At 35.7% G+C, this 18,478-nt stretch overlaps 1 protein-coding gene across 1 annotated transcript in view; it reads left to right on the top strand.

Moving 5' to 3' along the window:
- The window catches only part of ADAM9 (ADAM metallopeptidase domain 9), a 98,783-nt gene extending 81,339 nt beyond the window's left edge, over positions 1 to 17,444 (top strand). Inside the window, exons 19-22 of the mRNA XM_028526478.2 lie at positions 6,799 to 6,937; positions 9,266 to 9,353; positions 14,350 to 14,417; positions 16,086 to 17,444. Of these exons, the coding sequence (XP_028382279.1) occupies positions 6,799 to 6,937; positions 9,266 to 9,353; positions 14,350 to 14,417; positions 16,086 to 16,179 (389 nt within the window). The 3' untranslated portion in view covers positions 16,180 to 17,444. The remainder of the gene's footprint in view (positions 1 to 6,798; positions 6,938 to 9,265; positions 9,354 to 14,349; positions 14,418 to 16,085) is intronic.
- Positions 17,445 to 18,478: the final 1,034 nt, after the last annotated feature.

Raw genomic sequence — 18,478 nt, 5'->3', positions numbered from 1 at the left:
TAACTTTCCCAACTCTTTTCACTATGCTTAAGACACTGTAACTTCTTTTCCTTCTTCTAGTAGGCTACCCTCTATTACCTCTGGGCTTTTGTACTATATTATATTTACGTTGTTGGAACTTGGCTAATTGCTACCCAGATTTCAATTTATACCTTATTTCTCCTAGGACGTTTTCCCTGACTGCCTAAATCTGAATTAATATGCCCTTTCTATTCTCCTGTTACTGTAAGCACTGTCACATACTATAGTAATTACTTATATGCCACTTATTCCTATTTCCTGCTTGTCTGTGAATAAGCTCCTTGGCACCAGTGTCTTCCTATTGAGAAGATACAGTTTCCTTCTCTAGGGCCGGTAGTAGGTGGGATGGCTGGCTCATAGAGTAGCTTTATATTTAGCATTTTAAGAAACTGCCAAACTGTTCCCCAAAGAGGCAGTACCAATTTACATTCTCCCCGGCTATATACGAGGGTTCTAATTTCTCCATCCTCTTCAGTATTCCCTATGGTCAGTCTCTTTAATTTTAGCCATTCTAATAGGTATGTAGTGGCATTCCATTGTGACTTTAATTTGTATTTCTCTAATTACTGATGATGTCGAGCATCTTCTCATGTGCTCATTTGTCATCCACATATCTTCTTTGGTGATGGGTCTGTTCAAGTTATCCAGTTTTTAGTTAGGTTGTTTGTCTTCTGGAGTTTTGAGAGATCTTTATTCTGCATACAAGTCCTTTATGAAAAATGCTTTGTAAATACTTTCTCCCGGTCTGTTTACTTCAGCTTTCATTGGTTCTTTTTGTAGTTTCTTAGGATAGAAAGCTAATAAGGTCATTGATTTGAGACATTTTTTTCTTTTCTTAATATAGATATTATAATGCTATCAGTTTTCCTGTGAGAACTGCTGTTTCTTCACCCCACACATTTTGATATGTTGTGCTTTCATTTTCATTCAGCTCAGAATGACTTCTAATATATTTATTATTTCTCTGACCCATGAGTTATTTTGAAGTGTGTTACTTTGGTTTGTAGTCTCTGGAAGATTTTCTAGCAATTTTACTGTTACTGATTTTTCATTTATTCCACTGTATTTAGAGAATATTGTATGATTTGAATTCTTTTGTCTTTTTGACACTTTTTATGTTTTATGCCCCAGAAGGTGATTTATCTTAGGAATAAGTTTTGTATATACTTGAAAAGAATTTGTATCCTGCTATAATTGCGTGGAATGTTTTATAAATAGCATATTATTGACAGATGTTTAAGACTTCTATATCCTTACTGATTTCTGTATACTTGTTCTGTCAATTATTGAAAGAGGAATATTGAAATCCTTGGCTATAACTGCTAATCTGTTCTTTTCCTGGCAGTTTTATTACTTTTTGCTGTATGTATTGTGGAACTCTGTTATTAGGTGCATAAGCATTTAGGATTGTTCTGTCATTTTGACGTACTGACCCTTGTAATTATGAAATAGCTCTCCTTATACCGCGTAATACTCTGTTCTGCAATTAGGCATTAATGTAGTAACTCCAGATTTCTTTTGATTAGTCAGCATAGGAAGTTCTTTCTCATCCTTCTGCTTTTAATCTATTTGTGTCTTTATATCTTACTTCTCTTTTTTTAACCCTCACCCAAGGATATGTTTATTGATTTGAGAGAGGGAGGGAGAGAGAGAGGGAGGAGGAGAAAGAGAGTCAGAAAGAGAGACAGAAAGAGAGGAACGTTAGTGTGAGAGAGACACACACTGATTGGGAACCTGCACCCTAGGTGTGTGCCCTGATCAGGGATCAAGCCTGCACCCTTTGGTGCACAAGATGATGTTCCAACCACCTGAGCCATCTGGCCAGGGCTTGTGTGTTTATATTTAAAGCAAGTTTCTCATAGGCAGCATATAGTTGAATCTTGCTTTTTTACCTGGTCTGCCAATCTCTGCCGTTTGATTGAGTTGATCTGTATATTTAATTTGATTATGATATGTTTGGGTTTAAATCTAGCAAGTTGATATTTTTCTGTCTTCAGTTTGTATTACTTCATTATGCTTCCACCTATCTCCCCCTGCCTGTAGTGCTATTGATGACATACTTCTACATAGGTTATGCGCCCTGCACACGCACTGTTCCTATTTTGGCTTTAAACAGTTGATTATCTTTCAAAGGTTTAAATAATAGAAAAAGTCTTTACCCACATAGATACCATTTCTAGTGCCCTTCATTTTTTTAAGTCAGATTTTTATTAGGTATCATTTAATTTGTGCTTGTAGTACTTCTTTTCACATTTCTTATAATGCAGGTCTACCAGTAACAAATTCTTTTAGCTCTTGTATATTTAAATTTTTTTTGCCTTGAATTTTTTTACTGGGTAAAAAATTCTAGTGTGAAGTTTTCACCCCATTTTACTTCTTCAAATATGTCCCTACATTGTCTTGTGGCTTACGTTGTCTTTCCTGAGAAATCTGCCATTATCCTTTTTTTGGTCTTCTGTTTGTAAGGTGTGTTTTTACCCTCTAGTCACTTGTAAGATTTTCTCTTCATCTCTGATATTTAGTATTTGACAGCAATGTACTTTGGCATACTTGGGATTTGTGAAACCGTTTCAATGTGTGCTTTTATGATTTCTTCAAATTTGGAAAAATTTTACCTATTTTGTTTTTAAAAATGTGTTTTTCTTGTTTTATAATGTTTTATGTATTTAAAACACAATAATTAATTACTTTATTGAATTATGCTGGGGGGGAGGCAGAAAACTGTATTTGAACAACAATAAAATTCAAAAGTAAAAAAAATAAATTAGAAACATGAAAAAAAAAGAATTATATGCACACATATGTCACATATAGCACATCCAGACATTAATTGACTTCAGTAAGGAAATTTTTCTGGAATGACCTTTCTAAATCCCAGAATCTTTTTTTTTTTTCAGTTACAGTTTATATTCAATGTTATTCTGTATTAGTTTCAGTTATACAGCATAGTGGTTACAAAATCATGTATCTTACAGAGTGGTTCCCTAGTGTTTCAAGTACCCACCTGGCCCCATACATAGTTATTATGATATTATTGACTGTATTCCCTATTCTGTAATGTACATCCCTGTGACTGTTCTGTAGCTACCAATTTTTACCTCTTAATCCCTTCGCCTTTTTCACCCAGCTTCCCACCCCCTCCCCTCTGACAACTGTCAGTTTATACTCTGTATCTATGGGTTTATTTTTATTTTGTTCTTCAAATTCCATATGTAAATGAAATCATGTGTTCTTTTTCTTTCTCTGACTGGCTTATTTCACTTAGCATAATACCCTGTAGGTCCGTCCATGTTGTCAGAGAAGGTAAGATTTCCTTCTTTTTTATGGCCAGCTAGTAATCTGTTGTGTATAGGTAATATAGCTTTTTCGTCCAGTCATTTATTGGTGGGCACCTGGGTTGCTTCCATGCTTTGGCTATTGTGAATAATGTTGCAGTGAACATGTGGTGCATGTGTTCTTTTGAAATAGTGTTTCAGGTTTCTTCAGGTGTATTTGCAGAAGTGCAATCACTGGGTTGTAAGGCAGTTCCATTTTTATTTTTTTGAGGATCCTCCACACGGTTTTCCATAGTGGTCTCAGCAGTCTGCCTTCCCACCAACGGTGTGCAAGGGTCCCCATTTCTCCACATCCTCGCCGACACTTGTTGTTTGTTGAATAATTGATGACAGCCATTCTGGCAGGTGTGATGTGGTATCTCATTGTGGTATTGATTTGCATTTCTTTGATGATTAGTGATGTTGAACAACTTTTTTTCTGTTTTCCTCTTTTCTCTCCTTCAGGGTCTCCCAGTATATGTCTATTTGATAACTTGAAGTTCTTTCACATCTCACTTATTTGCCTTGATTATTTTGTTGTTTATTCTTTGGGTTTAATTATGAATAGTTTATATCATTATTTTTTGAGTTCACTCTTCTTCTGTGTATCTACTCTTTCATTAATTCCATCTACTGTAACTTTCATCTTAGACATTGTATGTTTTATCTAAGTTCTATTTGTTTCTCTTTTGTGGGTATCACTTATGCCTCTACATTGCATGTTCAGTCTTTAGCATCTTGAACATGAACTACAGTCATAATAATTTCTAATATCCTTGTCTACTACTTCTTTCATCTGTTCTCAATTTTGATTGATTTTTCTTTTCATTTTGGATCATAGTTTTCTACCTTTTGCATGCCTTGTAATTTTTTTACTAGATGCCAGAGATTGTGAATTTTGCCTTGTTGGATACTAGATATTTTTGAATTTACATAGATGAACTTTGTTCTAATGTGCTTATATTACACTAGAACAAATAAACATAGTTTATAGTTTGATGCTTTTGAATGTTACTTTTAAGCTCTGTGGGAGAGGACCAGAGTAGCATTTAGCCTAGGGCTAATTTGCCCTATTACTGGGGCAAAACCCCTTCTGTTTATTCTACTCAGTGCTGTAGTAATTATGGAGTTTTCCACGGGCAGTGGTAGGAACAGGCACTTTTCCCAGTCCTGTGTGAGTTGTGGGGTTCGTTCTAATTCCTACAGGTAATTCTTTCTGTGGCTTCAAGTGGTTCCCTTACATGCATACATAAATCAGGACTCACCTTAATATGTGAGAGGAGCCCTCTGCACAGCTCTCAAGTTCGGTCTGTGCAGCTCCCTCCTTCCGGTTCTCTGTCCAGTGAACTGTAGCTGCCTTGGGGACTACCAGCTCCATCTCCTCAATTCGGACTTCACTGACCTTTGGTTGGGTTTTCTCACTCCTCGTCGTGATCTGTTAACTTTCATTGGGCAGCAAACTGGAACAATTGTAAAGCTCACCTTATATTTTTTGGTCTCAGGTATCACTGAACTTTATTGCCTGATGTCCAACATTTTGAAAAGTGTTGCTTTATATATTTTACCAGGTTTGCTGGTTGTTATAGCTGGCAGGACAAACCTGGTCCCTGTTATTCCACCTTGCCTAGAAATGGCTGTGTATCATTCCATCGAGTAGATGTGCCATAACTTGGCTTAGCTGTTTTGTAATTATTTGACATTTAGGTTATTTCTAATTTTTGGTATGCACTGATAACATTGTAATATATATCTTCATACTTAGCACATTTTTCCAGTTGGAGGACAAATTGCTAGAAATGAGATTACTAGGTTGAAGGGTATAATCCTTTCTATGGTTCTTCATAAAAATTCTATGACAAACCCACTGTCAGCATTAAACTCAGTGGGCAATAAATACAGGCATTCCTCTTAAGACCTGGAACAAGACAGGATGTCTACTTTCACCTCTCTTATTCAGTATAGTCCTGGAATGCTTAGCCATAACAACTGGAAAGGAAGAAGAAATAAAAGGCATCCAATTTGGAAAGGAAGAAAAAAATTAGAAGTGGAACTTCATTTTAACCCTGTGGTTCCAGTTCTGGGAATATATTTGAAGAAACCCAAAACACTAATTCAAAAGAACACAAGCACCTGTATGCTCTTTGCAGTGTGATTAACAATTGCCAGGAAGTAGAAGAATCCCAAGGGTCCAGCAGTAGATGAGTAGCTAAAACAACTATGGAGCATTTATACAATGGAATACTACTAGGCTGTAAAAAAGAATAAAATTTTGTCCTTTGTGACAGCATGGATGGACCTGGTGAACATTATGCTAAGCGAAATAAGCCAGCGTGAGAAAGGCAAATGCCGTATGATTTCACGCACATGTGGAATCTAGTGAACAAACTGAACTATCAAAAAATAGAGAGAGACTCATAGATAGAGGGCAAGCTGACAGCTCTGGGGGGGGGGTTAGAGGGTGGATGAATTAAGCAAAAAGAAAAAGGACTCATGGACATGGACAGTAGTGTGGTGATTGCAGGGGGGAGGGTGGAAGAGGGTAAGTGATAATGAAAAAATACAATGAAAACAACTAAAGTAGAAAAAATTCTAAATGAATTTGTGTAATGCTACTGACTGTATGAAGGTACTGGTTTTTTTCAATATAACCTACCAAAGTTGTGTGCTTTAATCAAAATATCGTGCACTCATTACTAGGTATAAAATGATATATCAAGCTTATTTATTTTTGCTTTAATTTTTTAATATTTTTAATTGGGTTGATAGTTGTTTCATGTAGTGTCATACAACTTTTAATAGAAATTTCTGGTTCTTACTATAAAGGACACATGGATAAAACCAGGGGGGAGGGTGGAAGCAAGGGAGAGAGGTGGGTTTGGAGAGGGAGGGGGAGGGGCAGGGAGAAAATACGGACAGCTGTAATTGAACAACAATAAAATAATTTAAATTAAAAAAATTCTGGTTCTATTACAGGGTTATTCATTGTAGCACTTTTATAGCATTTTTAAGTAGCAAAAATTTACAAGAATGAAAGTATCAGTTGGTACTGTTTAGGTAAACTGTAGGACATCCTTGCAGTACTGTTTTGTGTGACTGTACAGAGAATGAGGTGGTCCTTTATGATTTGGAAAGATAAATAGATAAGTGATGTGCTGAGTAGTGTTTATGGTATGCCGCCTTTCATGTAAGATAGGGTTGACAACCAAAAATATTTTGTTATATTTATTTATATGAAGAAATACTGTAAGGTAATATAAGACATTAATAAAAGTGGTTATTTTGGGGAAGGCAAAAAAAGTGGGTAGTGATGTGGTATAAACAGACTTTTCAGTGTATTCAATTTTTATCAGTTTGAGTTTTAAACGATAGGAAAATTAGTGTAAAACAGAATCACCTACTGTGTTCTAGTTAATATGAGTCAAGTTCTGACTTACTGATCATCATATAAATTTTTTCTCTCTAGAAAACACTGCACTGAGGGATGGACTTCTGGTATTCTTCTTCTTAGTTGTTCCTCTTCTCGTATTTGCCGCCTTTGTCTTCGTCAAGAGAAACCAGCTTCGGCAGCGCTGCTTCAGAAAGAAGAGATCACAAACATACGAGTACTTACATTTTCTCCTTGTAATTCATATAACACAGTTTAAGTAATTATAGTGTTGACAGTCATATCATAGAGGCTGGTTTAAAAATAGGTTCTAAACTCATCTATTTTTTGACATGATTAGCCTGGGTAAAAAAATAGTGGTGACTCAGCCACCTCTTAACATGGGGAGGGGGAAAGGATTATGGTAACCAGTCTGTATGCTGCTGAAAATGGCCCTTAGAGTTCGTTTTGCTTGACACTGATTTCTGGGGTCAGTAGGAATTTGGGCTACAGCTTTTTATTTGGACTGCTTAATCAGAGGTTAAAATATGGGGTAACAATTAAAAAATGTAAATGCTAAAACTTTTTCTTTCATGTTTATTTCAAGGATCACTTCTCACAGAGGAAGAGCTTTTCTTTCCTTTTTTAAAAAGATTTTATTTATTCATTTTCAGAGAGAGGTGAAGAGAAGGAGAAAGAGAGGGAGAGAAATATCAATGCATGGTTGCCTCTTGCGCACCCCATACTGGGGACCTGGCCCGCAACGCAGGCATGTGCCCTGACTGGGAATTGATCCAGCGACCCTTTGGTTTGCATCCTGTGCTCAGTCCACTGAGCTATGCTAGTCAGGGCAGAGCTTTTCAAATCATAGTTTTGGAAACGGATTTTGTGAATTATATTATTATAATAATATCCACAGATTTAATATTAACAAAATTCACAGATTTTGTGAATTATCAACTTTTATGTAATAAGTTTTGGTGGAAGAAAGCATCGTCATAATTCAGACATATCTAATCTATGTGTTGGACTCTTGTATGACTGTCTCTCAACTGTCACTTATATGTTTGTATTAGAATGTAGCATAGATTAGCATAGACCTTGTAAGTTCTAGTTTGTTATTTTTTAGAATTATGAACTCAAACTCTTTGAGCCTTGATTTACTTCTACCAACATAAGAATAATAACACTGCCTAGCTTTTAAAGCTGATGGGAGGATTAAAGGAAAACATTTTTTTTCAAATGAAAATAAATAAAAAACAAAACTCATGGCACATTGGCTGGCACAGTGTAATTACTTAATAATTAATTTTTGTTATGTTAGTGATTTTAAAATGTTAGGTTGGCCAAAAAGTTCGTTTAGTTATTGCCTATAAAATGAAAGACATGGTTTTCATTTTTACCAAAAACTTTATTGATTCGGATATTTTGGGGTATGTTGGCTATCTCCCATATGGTAGAACATTGATTTTTCTCAGTTAATGTCTTGATTTGATCACTACCAACTTCCACTGACCTACCTGACTGTGGAGCATCATCCGGCGAGAGATCTCCGGCATGAAACTTCACAAACCACTTTTGACACGTTCGTTCCATGAGTCACAGCACCCTCTTCATATACTGCACAAATGTTTTTCTGCGTTTCAATTGCATTTTTACCTTTCTTGAAATAATAAAGCATAATATGCTGAAAATGTGGCATATTTTCTTCCACCTTCAGTATTACAATGGCTACACAAAAGTTCACCAGTTTTGATTTTATTTTTAAATGCACGCTGATATGACAACTGTCATAATACAATCTAACAAAATTGTTTAGAATAAAACTGAAGATAGCTAAGCACTAGTATGTGCTTAAAATTGTATGGAAACTAGTATTGTATGGAAAAAAACCAAGTGAACTTTTTGGCCAACCCAATATCCATATCTCTGTGATGGCTTACCTTTACTTTATTGCCCAATTTTTCTCACTTCCTGCAGAGTATTTTGCTAGAGTATCCTGGTGTTAGTTTTAAGTTTTAACATATTCTAAAACACATTTATCTTTCTGTCCTTGCTTTCTCTTACTTTCTTACACACTCCAGACTGACCAAACCATGTAATTCCCCGATCTGCATCTCCAAAATTTTAGTTCCATAACTCTAGCTGTCTCCTATACATCTCTTCCTAACTGGCTCTCCCTTGCCTCAGCGTGTCTGAATTTAACTGATATCTTTCCAGAGCTCATTTGCTCCCCCTGGCCTTCCAAATTTTTCGAGTGACTGCCTCAAGGTTTGCATATGCTGCTTAAGAGTATGCCTTAAATTGACCAAATTTTATAATTTCTTAGAATTTCAGTTTATTTCATTGTGTAATGGGGTTAATAAAATTTTCTAATACTCTAGGGATTAGAAATGTGTGAAAGCTGTTAAAAATGCTGGGAAAAATTTAGGTAGCATCATGGTCATCAAATTATCACCACTGCCAACATCATTATTCTGTTTTCAGGAAAATGTAAGGTATGTGTAATATGTCATATAGGAGTGTTTTCATCTCAGTGCAGCTCAAAAGTCGTTTTGTCTTTCAGATCAGATAGCAAAAATCAAGGGAAGGTCCCTAGACCCCCACCGAACGTTCCTCGGCACGTTTCTCCAGTGACTCCTCCCAGAGAAGCTGTAAGTTTAAAGTGAACATTCTATTTCTTTACTGTTACTATGGTTTCATTTTTAAAGATTAAAAAAATAGTTGTCACATAGGTACAGACAGTTGTTCAGAATTTAGGAATGTGGTCTCTAGGTGGCCTCTGGGTTAAAGGAATACCGGCAGGGTCCCTGGCTCAGAGGAGAGGGAAGACATCCAGTAATAAGAACGCCTTGCCTCGGAATCAAGACTGGGAAGTGACGGGGGATTCAAGCTATCCCTGGTTTTTCCTTGTCGGCTCTCTTTCTGTTGTCAGTGCCTGGCTTCCCTGGGGCACGTTACCAAAGGCCTGGTGCTGAGCTCCGGAATACACTTGACTGCCTCAGCAGTGGGCGGGTGATCACTGCTCCTCTGCGTGTCTTAGGAGGTTTGGGGTGATGACATACATTTTCTCAGCTGCATATATTCCTAAGAAATATGTAATGTTACTTTGTAATTTCTGAAATATTTTAAAAATTATTTTATTTTTAAATTAAATGATTAAGGGTGACATTAGTTAATAAAAGTATACAGGTTTCAGGTGTACAACTCTGATACATCGTCTGTATGTTGCACTGTGCGCCCACCACTCAAAGTCACATCCTCCTCCATCACCATGCATTTGACCTCCTTTACCCATGACTGCCCCCTGCCCCACTTCCCTCTGGGGACCACCGTTTTGTTTACTTTGTTTGCTCATTTGTTGCTTTCAGTTTTGTCGTCTTCGTCAATACTTGTCAGACTTTTAAAGTATTTCCACTTTATGTGGAGTGAAATGGTTAGATATCCTTCCTCATGTTTTATATATATTCTATTCCTTTTCCCTGGTAAAAAAGAAACAAAAAATTATTATGCACTTCTTCCTTAATTATATATTTTCAAGATTTTCCATATCACTACATATATAGGATAATCATACAGTCCTTACGTATAGAAGTTAGAAGTTACATATATGCTCTTCACCTTTGACATATTTTTTATTATGATAAAATATGTGTCATAAAATTTGCCATTTTAATAAATTTTAAGTGTACAATTTAGTGACCTCACACTTACAATGTTGTGCAATCATCACCACTATCTTTTTAAAAATCTTTTTCATTACCCCGAACAAGAATTTTGTACCATGAAGCAGTAACTCCTATCTCTCCTCTTCTTATAAATTCGAGAATCTACTTTTCCATTTATACAGAAAGGCTGCTGGAACTTGATAGGGATTATGTTGAGTCTGTAGATCACTTTGGGGTGAGAGAGTTTGACAATACTGAGTCTTTGAAACCACGAACACTAGTTGTCTTTCCGTTAATTCAGGTCTCATTTAAAATTTTCAGTAATGGGTTGTAATTTTCAGTGTTTAAGCTTTTTACCTTCTTGGTTAAATTTATTTCTAGGTATTTTATCCTTTTGGCTGCTATTGTAAATGGAATTGCTTTCCTAATTTCCTTTTCAGATTGTTCATTGCTGGTATATAGAAATAAAATTGATTTAGGCATGTTCATTATATATTTTGCATCACTGTTGAATTCATTTATTAACTCTAGTAGCTTTCTGTGGAATTTTCTATTTATACATAGGATCATATTATCTGCAAATAGAAATAGTTATACTTCCTTCTTTTCCAATTTCAATACCACTTATTTACTTAGGTATTTATTCCAACTGTCCTGGCTAGACCTTCTAGTACTATGTTCCATAGCAGTGGTAAAATCGGCATCCTTGTATCATTTCTGATTTTAGGGGGAATGCTTTCGGTTTCTTTGGCATATTTAAAAATTTCTCTATGTTCTTCTAGTGAATCTTTGTTGTTGATGTTTAGAAGGCCTTAAGGCAGTCCTGGAGAGCTGTTTTTGCATTTTCAGCTGTTGGTAGAGTCCTTTCGTATAATAAGAGATTGGGAAAGACAATCTCATCTCAAATCTATTTAAAAAATTTATTGATAATGGCAATGCCAGCTTTTTTTGGGTTTAATATTGATTTTATATCTTTTTGTGTCTCAGCTCTAGATTTTTGTTTTTTGTGTATGGTGAGGTTTGTATAAAATGTCTCGTTGGTAAATAATCCTTTTCTTCTGATAGCCTCTTATCTTCACTTGCATATACAACTTGGGCCCTTTTTCTCCTCCTCTTTTATGTTTTTGTTGTTGCAAATTGCCCTTTTTACAAGTGTGTTTGTATCAAATGGAATTAGCTGTAGTTATTTTAAGTGCTTCCCCTTTTAACTTTTGTTATTATAATTGTTTATTTATTTTTTAAATTTATTTTATTGTTGTTCAATTACAGTTGTCTGCATTTTCCCCCCCATACTCCCCCCCCACCCTAGCCCAACCCACCTCCCTCCCATGTAATTAAGTGTTTAACACCCTGTTTTGAAATAGAGTTGCCACTGATTCTGTTTGTCATCTTAAAGTCTGTATGCTCCTTTCAACGTTACTTGAAATGCAGTTCTTGTGGTGGGGAACTCCCGCAGCTTTTGTTTGTCTGGGGAAGCCTTCGATTCTCCTTCATGGCTGAGTGATAACTGTTGGACGATAGAGTACTCTTGGCTGGTAGTTTTTGTATTTCATATTTTGAATATGTCATTCCCTTTCTCCTGGTCTGTAGAATTTCTGCTGAGAAATCTGATGATAGCCTGATGGGGGTTTCTTTGTAGGTTACTGTCTTTTTCCCTTCTGGCTGCCTTTAGAACTTTTTGTTTATCATTGACAGTCTTAATATAATGTGTCTCAGAAAGTTTATTTTTGTATGGAGATAATTGTGTTATATTAGTTTCTTATATTTTTATGTTGAGTTCAATCCCCAGCCTTTGGAAGTTCTCATCTATTATTTCTCTAAACACGCTTTCTCTTCTTAGGCACCCATTATGCTTATGTTGCCCTTCTTAATGGAGATAAAAAATTCTGGGGTTTTTTTCATTTAAAAAATATTAGTTTTCTTTTCTTTTCCACCTGAATTATTATTTCTAATGCGTTCCTCATCTCATTAATTGAGTGCTTCAGCTCTAGATTTCTGTTTGGTTCTCTTCTAGAGTTTAAATCTCTTTGGTAAAGTACTTCTTTTGTTCATTAATTTTATTTCTGAGCTCATTGAACTGCCTTTCTGAATTTTTTTTGGTATCTCATTGAGTTGCTTCATAACAGCTATTTTGAATTCGCTGTCATTTAGATCACAATCCTTCGTCACTTTGAGTTTGGTTTTTGGAAAATCATTAACCTTTTTGTGATAACCATGTTACTGTGGTTGTTCATGGGTTGTATGTACCATTGTTTGCGAGCACTGAGTATGTACCCCATTCTTGTTACTAGCTCTGTACCATTCCATCTTATGGATTTACCATAGATTCAAAAACAGGTTGTTTCAAATCTTGTTCCCACCACAAATGTAGCATCAGGTGTTCTTGTACATAGGTTTTTGCAGACGTGTAAAAGTATATGTAAATTCCAAGAAGTGGACTTTATCCCTTTAAAGTGCTGCACCTATGGCTTGTCGGAAGGGGATGGAGGCATTTTTTTTTTTCATCATTCCTCTATTTTCACAGTATAAGCAAATCACTTCATGGGGCAAAAGAACTAAAAACATCCCCAAAACAAAACAGCATCTGTTCCATAGCAGGACCTAGAGAACGTTCAAGCTCTTCTTCAACACAGTGCATATTGAGCGTTTTCTGCCACTCACAGAGCTTTGGTTGATAGTGGAGAATACCTTAGTCAAGAACACTTCATCAGTGATTTAGTAATTTCATCTGATCCTCCCTGACTTTTCCTAATGTAATGTGATTTGTGAAAGTTTTTCTTGCTTTTACTTTCTTATTTAAGGCCGTGTTATAGAGTCTCACTTTGTTTCAAAACTTTCAACACCTTGTCAAGGAAGAATATAAGGAATCCCAAAATCAAGGGTTGTAGATTAGTGGTATCTGTAGCACCACTTAGGTACTGTATATGTTTGGCAATACAGTTTTGGGAGAGTTTATTTAAAATATATTGACATAGGCAACAAACAACAAGTGTTGGGGAGGTTGTGGAGAAAAGGGAACCCTAGTGCACTGTTGGTGGGAATGCAGACTGGTACAACCACTGTGGAAAACAGTATGGAATTTTCTCAGAAAACTAAAAATGGATCTGCATTTTGACCCAGCAATTCCACTGCCAGGAGTATATCCTAAGAACCCTGAAACACCAATCCAAAAGAACCTATACACCCCAGGGTTCATAGCAGCACAATTTACAATAGCCAAGTGCTGGAAGCAACCTAGGTGCCCGTCAGTAAGTGAATGGATCAAAAAACTATGGTGCATTTACACAATGGAATTCTATGCAGCAGAAAGAAGGAGCTCCTACCCTTTGCAACAGCATGGATGGAACTGGAAAGCATTATGCTAAGTGAAATAAGCCAGGTGGTGAAAGACAAATACCATATGATCTCACCTTTAACAGGAACCTAAACAAGACAAACAAGCAAAATATAACCAAAGACACTAATAGGGAATAGGCTGACAGTGACCAGAGGAGAGAGGGGAGGGAATTTCAGGGGGAAAGGGGAAGGGTTTGCAGGAACAAGTACAAAGGACACGTGGACAAAAACCAGGTGGGGGGTGGAAACAGGAGGGAGGTGGAGAGGGCTTGAGGTTGGGCTGGGCTGGGAGTAAAAGGCAGAAAACTGTACTTGAACAACAACTAAAATTAAAAAAAAATAAAAATAATAAAATATGTTGACAGAGAAAATATGTCACCTTTTGACTAAGGTAGTTGGTTAGAACTAAGATTATCATACTTTAGTAATACCGACTTTTAAAAAATACATAGCCTTGAAATAATTAAGTATTCCATATTCAGTGGTAAAGATGTTGAATAAGCAAACATTTTTTAACGTTAGCATTATAATTAAGTTATCTAGTCATTGATTTTAAACATATTGGTTACTTTATATGAAAAACAACAAACTGTGTAGAAAACATATTTATGAGTACATTGTGGTAATGACTCTTTTTCTTTTTTAGCCTGTATATGCAAACCGATATCCTGTACCAACTTACGCAGCCAAGCAACCTCAGCAGTTCCCATCAAGGTCTGAAGCCAATTTGCTTAGATTATTTGACTAGAATAAAATCGAGAGCTAATATCTAATGTTTTTTCCTTCTATTTTAATTTGATTTAGGACATGTATTTATTGCCAACAGATTAGATCAGGGGTGTCAAACTCCTGGTTTGGGCCAAAATAATTTTAGGACTGTATAAATGTGAGTACTCCTTAACTGTTAGGGAGTTGAAATTACATTCAGCCCTTTGAAGGCAACCAGGAGGCTGATGTGGCCCCTGGTGAAAATGAGTTTGACATCCTTGGATTAGATAGAGCACAATTTTGTGTAAGTTTTTTCATATTAGTGTAGTGTCAAATGAAATTTTAAAGAAGCCTCAGCAAGACAGTCAACTGCTGCAGCCACTGGTGTACATGAGGTTCAGAAAGGAGGGCCTGTGAAGTGCCCAGCAGCGGGAAACCCGGTGGGTGGGAATAGGCGCCGGAGAACTACCAGAGAGATGAGGGATTGCGGGGCTAAGTTCCAGGAGAGGCAGGCAGCCTGGTGATGACCCCAGCCTGGGGGGCCTTTTTCTGTCGTAGATGTGCTTATCTGTTCAGAAAGGGAGCACTGAGAGATTAGGAAGCTGAGGAGAGCTTTCAATGAACTCGCAGAGCTGAGGGGACAGAGATTGGAGCCCTGCCAAGGAGAAGATATGCTGACCAACATCCCAGGTTTTGCATTGCAACCCAGGGTTAAGGGTGAACTAGTGCTCAATTTATTGCTGCAGTTTGTTTTTTTAATGTTTGGCCCTCAATTAAAAAAAAACAGACATGGAAGAAAAAATGTGGCTAAAACTAGGAAAAGCAATTGACCATAGAAACAGACTGAGAGGTCATCCAGTCAATAGAGTTATCAGATAAAGACTTTAAAATAACTGTGGTGATTATTGTATAGAACTGATAGTCAAGATTGAGAATTTCAGCACAGAACTAGAAACTTTTAAAAAAAGGAATGAAATTAAAGACTCAGTAGATGGGCTTAAAATCAGTAAGAAAGAAGAACATTTTTACTGTATTTTGCATCACATAAAATGCATCCCACCCCTCCCATCCCCAGAAGTCTTTTCAAATTACAACTGAATTGCAACTCTGAGATGTCTTCTCCTGTATAATCTTTATTATACAATAAAAGTGTGTTGGAATCCAACAGAACATCAAAAGAAGAATATGTAAATTGTGAGACAGATACTCACCAGGTAATGCAGTATGTAATTGGATTAGTGGTATACTAGAATCGGTTGAAGTGGTTAAGGAAAGGACTTCCGCAGGTTGAAGCATCAGGATTGAGAAGGACAGGTAGAGAAGTCATAGTCAGTTTAACTCTGAGAGTGGATATTATGTGTGACAGACCTGGAATTTCACCTCCGTGTATATTTGTAAGGTTTATACTTACAGTAATTCACTGCCCTTAATGCACATAGTGTCCAGACCTTCACACAACATTGCAGACTATGGAATAGCATTAATGTAGTGTCGGCACTCCACTTTAGACTCTCTTTAACCACTGCACATCAGGTTAGTAATAATCTCAGAATATAACGTATGCTTAAGAATGGTGAGCAATGGTCAGGATGGTGATAAGGTGGGTTTGCAGTGAATGTAGCATTGTTTCATTCAGCTGAAACACATGATTAACTGTGTTTTTCCTTTTCACAGGCCTCCTCCACCACAACCGAAAGTATCATCTCAGGGAAATTTAATTCCTGCTCGTCCTGCTCCTGCACCTCCTTTATATAATTCCCTCACTTGATTGTTTTCCCTTTCCTCCTGCAGACATCTTCAGGGAACTAAGATAATACTTTTTTTTCTTGATATTTTCTTGAAAATCCTTTCTTCCTGCTGCAACTATGAATGGAAGCAAAACACCGCAAAACAAACTTTACTAACACAGAAAAACAGAAAATGGAAAGTGGGAATTGAGAAATATAAGAAATTCAATGAAATCAGGGAATTTAGAATAACATTTTCATTTCCATCACTGAATAAGTCTTATTCAGTCATCTGTGAAGTTAATGCACCTAACATGGATTGTTATTTTGAACATGTTACTGTAATGATTCTCAAATTAACTGTATTGGTTTAAGATTTGTTATTGTGTGCTTAAATGTAACTATGAATTTTGACCTTAGTTATCCTTAATGTAGTTTCAGGTTGAACATGTGATAATCTAATACCTGTGAAAACTGACTAATTAACTGCCAATAATATCTAATATTTTTCATCTTGCACAGACTAATAATCATCATATGCTAGGATCTTGAATAGACGTTTGTTCTGTCTTCAGAAGAATGCACAAAACCCACATTTAAGATGTTATAATATTACTTTTTAAGTACAAAATACACTAAAAGTGTATATGTGTGTATTCACACACAGTTATTATCTTTTATTTTTATGATCATTCTATGGATAAATGATTCTATAGATTCTATGGATAATAGATTCTATGGATCTATCTGTGGATAATGAATATTAGGAAGGTTAATTTAATAATAGAATTCTATTGTGAATCATGTTAAAACATGACATCCTTTTACAATAGCATTATTTTAATAAAGTATAAACTTTAAGGTACGACATATTTAATAGAACTAATCAGATATGCTGTTGATTCATGGCTGTAACAAAGCAGGAGCAATTGTATCTTCAATCAGTGGAGCTGTTATAAAACCACTTGAGAATTTCATGAGCACTTTAACTAAGTTTAAAATCTGAAACTTCAAAGCTTGCTATTAATATAATTTAGAATGTTTACATTTACTAAGGTGTGCTGGAACATGTCTTTTATTGACACTTTTTCAAAGAAATTAGGTTGGAGAGAGGAAGGATGCAAAGATTTTCTTAGATAAGTGCAAAAATGTTATGTGGTGTCTGTGAGGTATCATCCCAACTGTGTTAAAAAAGAATTTTACTATGGAAGCAATGGTATCGATAGTAAAATTTTAAGCACTTAAATATTTTACATAACCTTTCATAATAAAGTTTAATAATAGGTTTATTAACTGAATTTGATTAGTTTTTCCAAAAATTTTGGTTTGTGTATATATACATATGCAAATATAACATTTACAATAAATAAAATACTTGAAATTCTGTTTTGCATTGCTTAGCACTTCCTACTTAGTTATTTATAACCTTATTAATTAAAACATTATGCTCTGGCTGGTGTGACTCAGTGGATTGAGTGCTCCCCTGTGAACCAAAGGGTTGGTGGTTTGATTCCCAGTCAGGGCACATGCCTGGGTTGTGGGCCAGGTCTCAGTTGGTGGCAGGAGAGAGGCAACCACACACTGATGTTTCTCTCCCTCTCTTTCTCATTCCCTTCCCCTCTCTCTAAAAATAAATAAAATCTTACAAGAAACATTGTACTGGACAAAACTACTATACTAGTCAAACTTTTACAGATATTTCACTAATTTTTTTACACTTCTGTCACTGTACACAATGGCTTTTTGTTATTAAAGGAAAACATTAGTTTTGAAGAAGATATTTCAGTTCTCTGAAGATGGTACATTGTTTTAACAATCAGATATACATTAAAAGTTATAAATAATTCCAAATGAAGAATCTTCATTTCAATTTAAATCCCTGAATGAATTCATATAAAACTAAAATATTTGTCTTTCATTCGACTACAATTGTAATTCATATCACTGGAATTTTACAGTTGGTAACAAGTATGTAATTTAAAACTTTTCTTGGAATGAATTCCTTGAATCTTTAAATATTTAGAAAGTGTTCCTAAATGACTATTTAATCAGTTGAAATTCTTTTACTTTCATATATATATTTACAAATTTACATGCTTTTGACTTTGGTTTGTCTCTGATTTATCTTGAATTGCCAGTAAAAGTTGTTAAATTTTATGGTCATAGAGCCCACTTCAAACTTTGAAAATATTAAAGGGCTTCCTTGCCATCTGCTGAAGATATCTTAATAAGTGAGGATAAATTATATCTAACGGGTATAACTGACTGTATGTTCACAAACTTACCTTGTTAGGGTATTGCATTTTCCCTTCATATCGAGCAAATGTCTAGGTCTCTAAC

Source organism: Phyllostomus discolor, chromosome 11 (genome assembly GCF_004126475.2).
Source record: "Phyllostomus discolor isolate MPI-MPIP mPhyDis1 chromosome 11, mPhyDis1.pri.v3, whole genome shotgun sequence".
Lineage (NCBI taxonomy): Eukaryota > Metazoa > Chordata > Mammalia > Chiroptera > Phyllostomidae > Phyllostomus > Phyllostomus discolor.
Note: the sequence above shows the minus strand (reverse complement) of the source record. Positions and strands in the feature narration are given on the sequence as shown.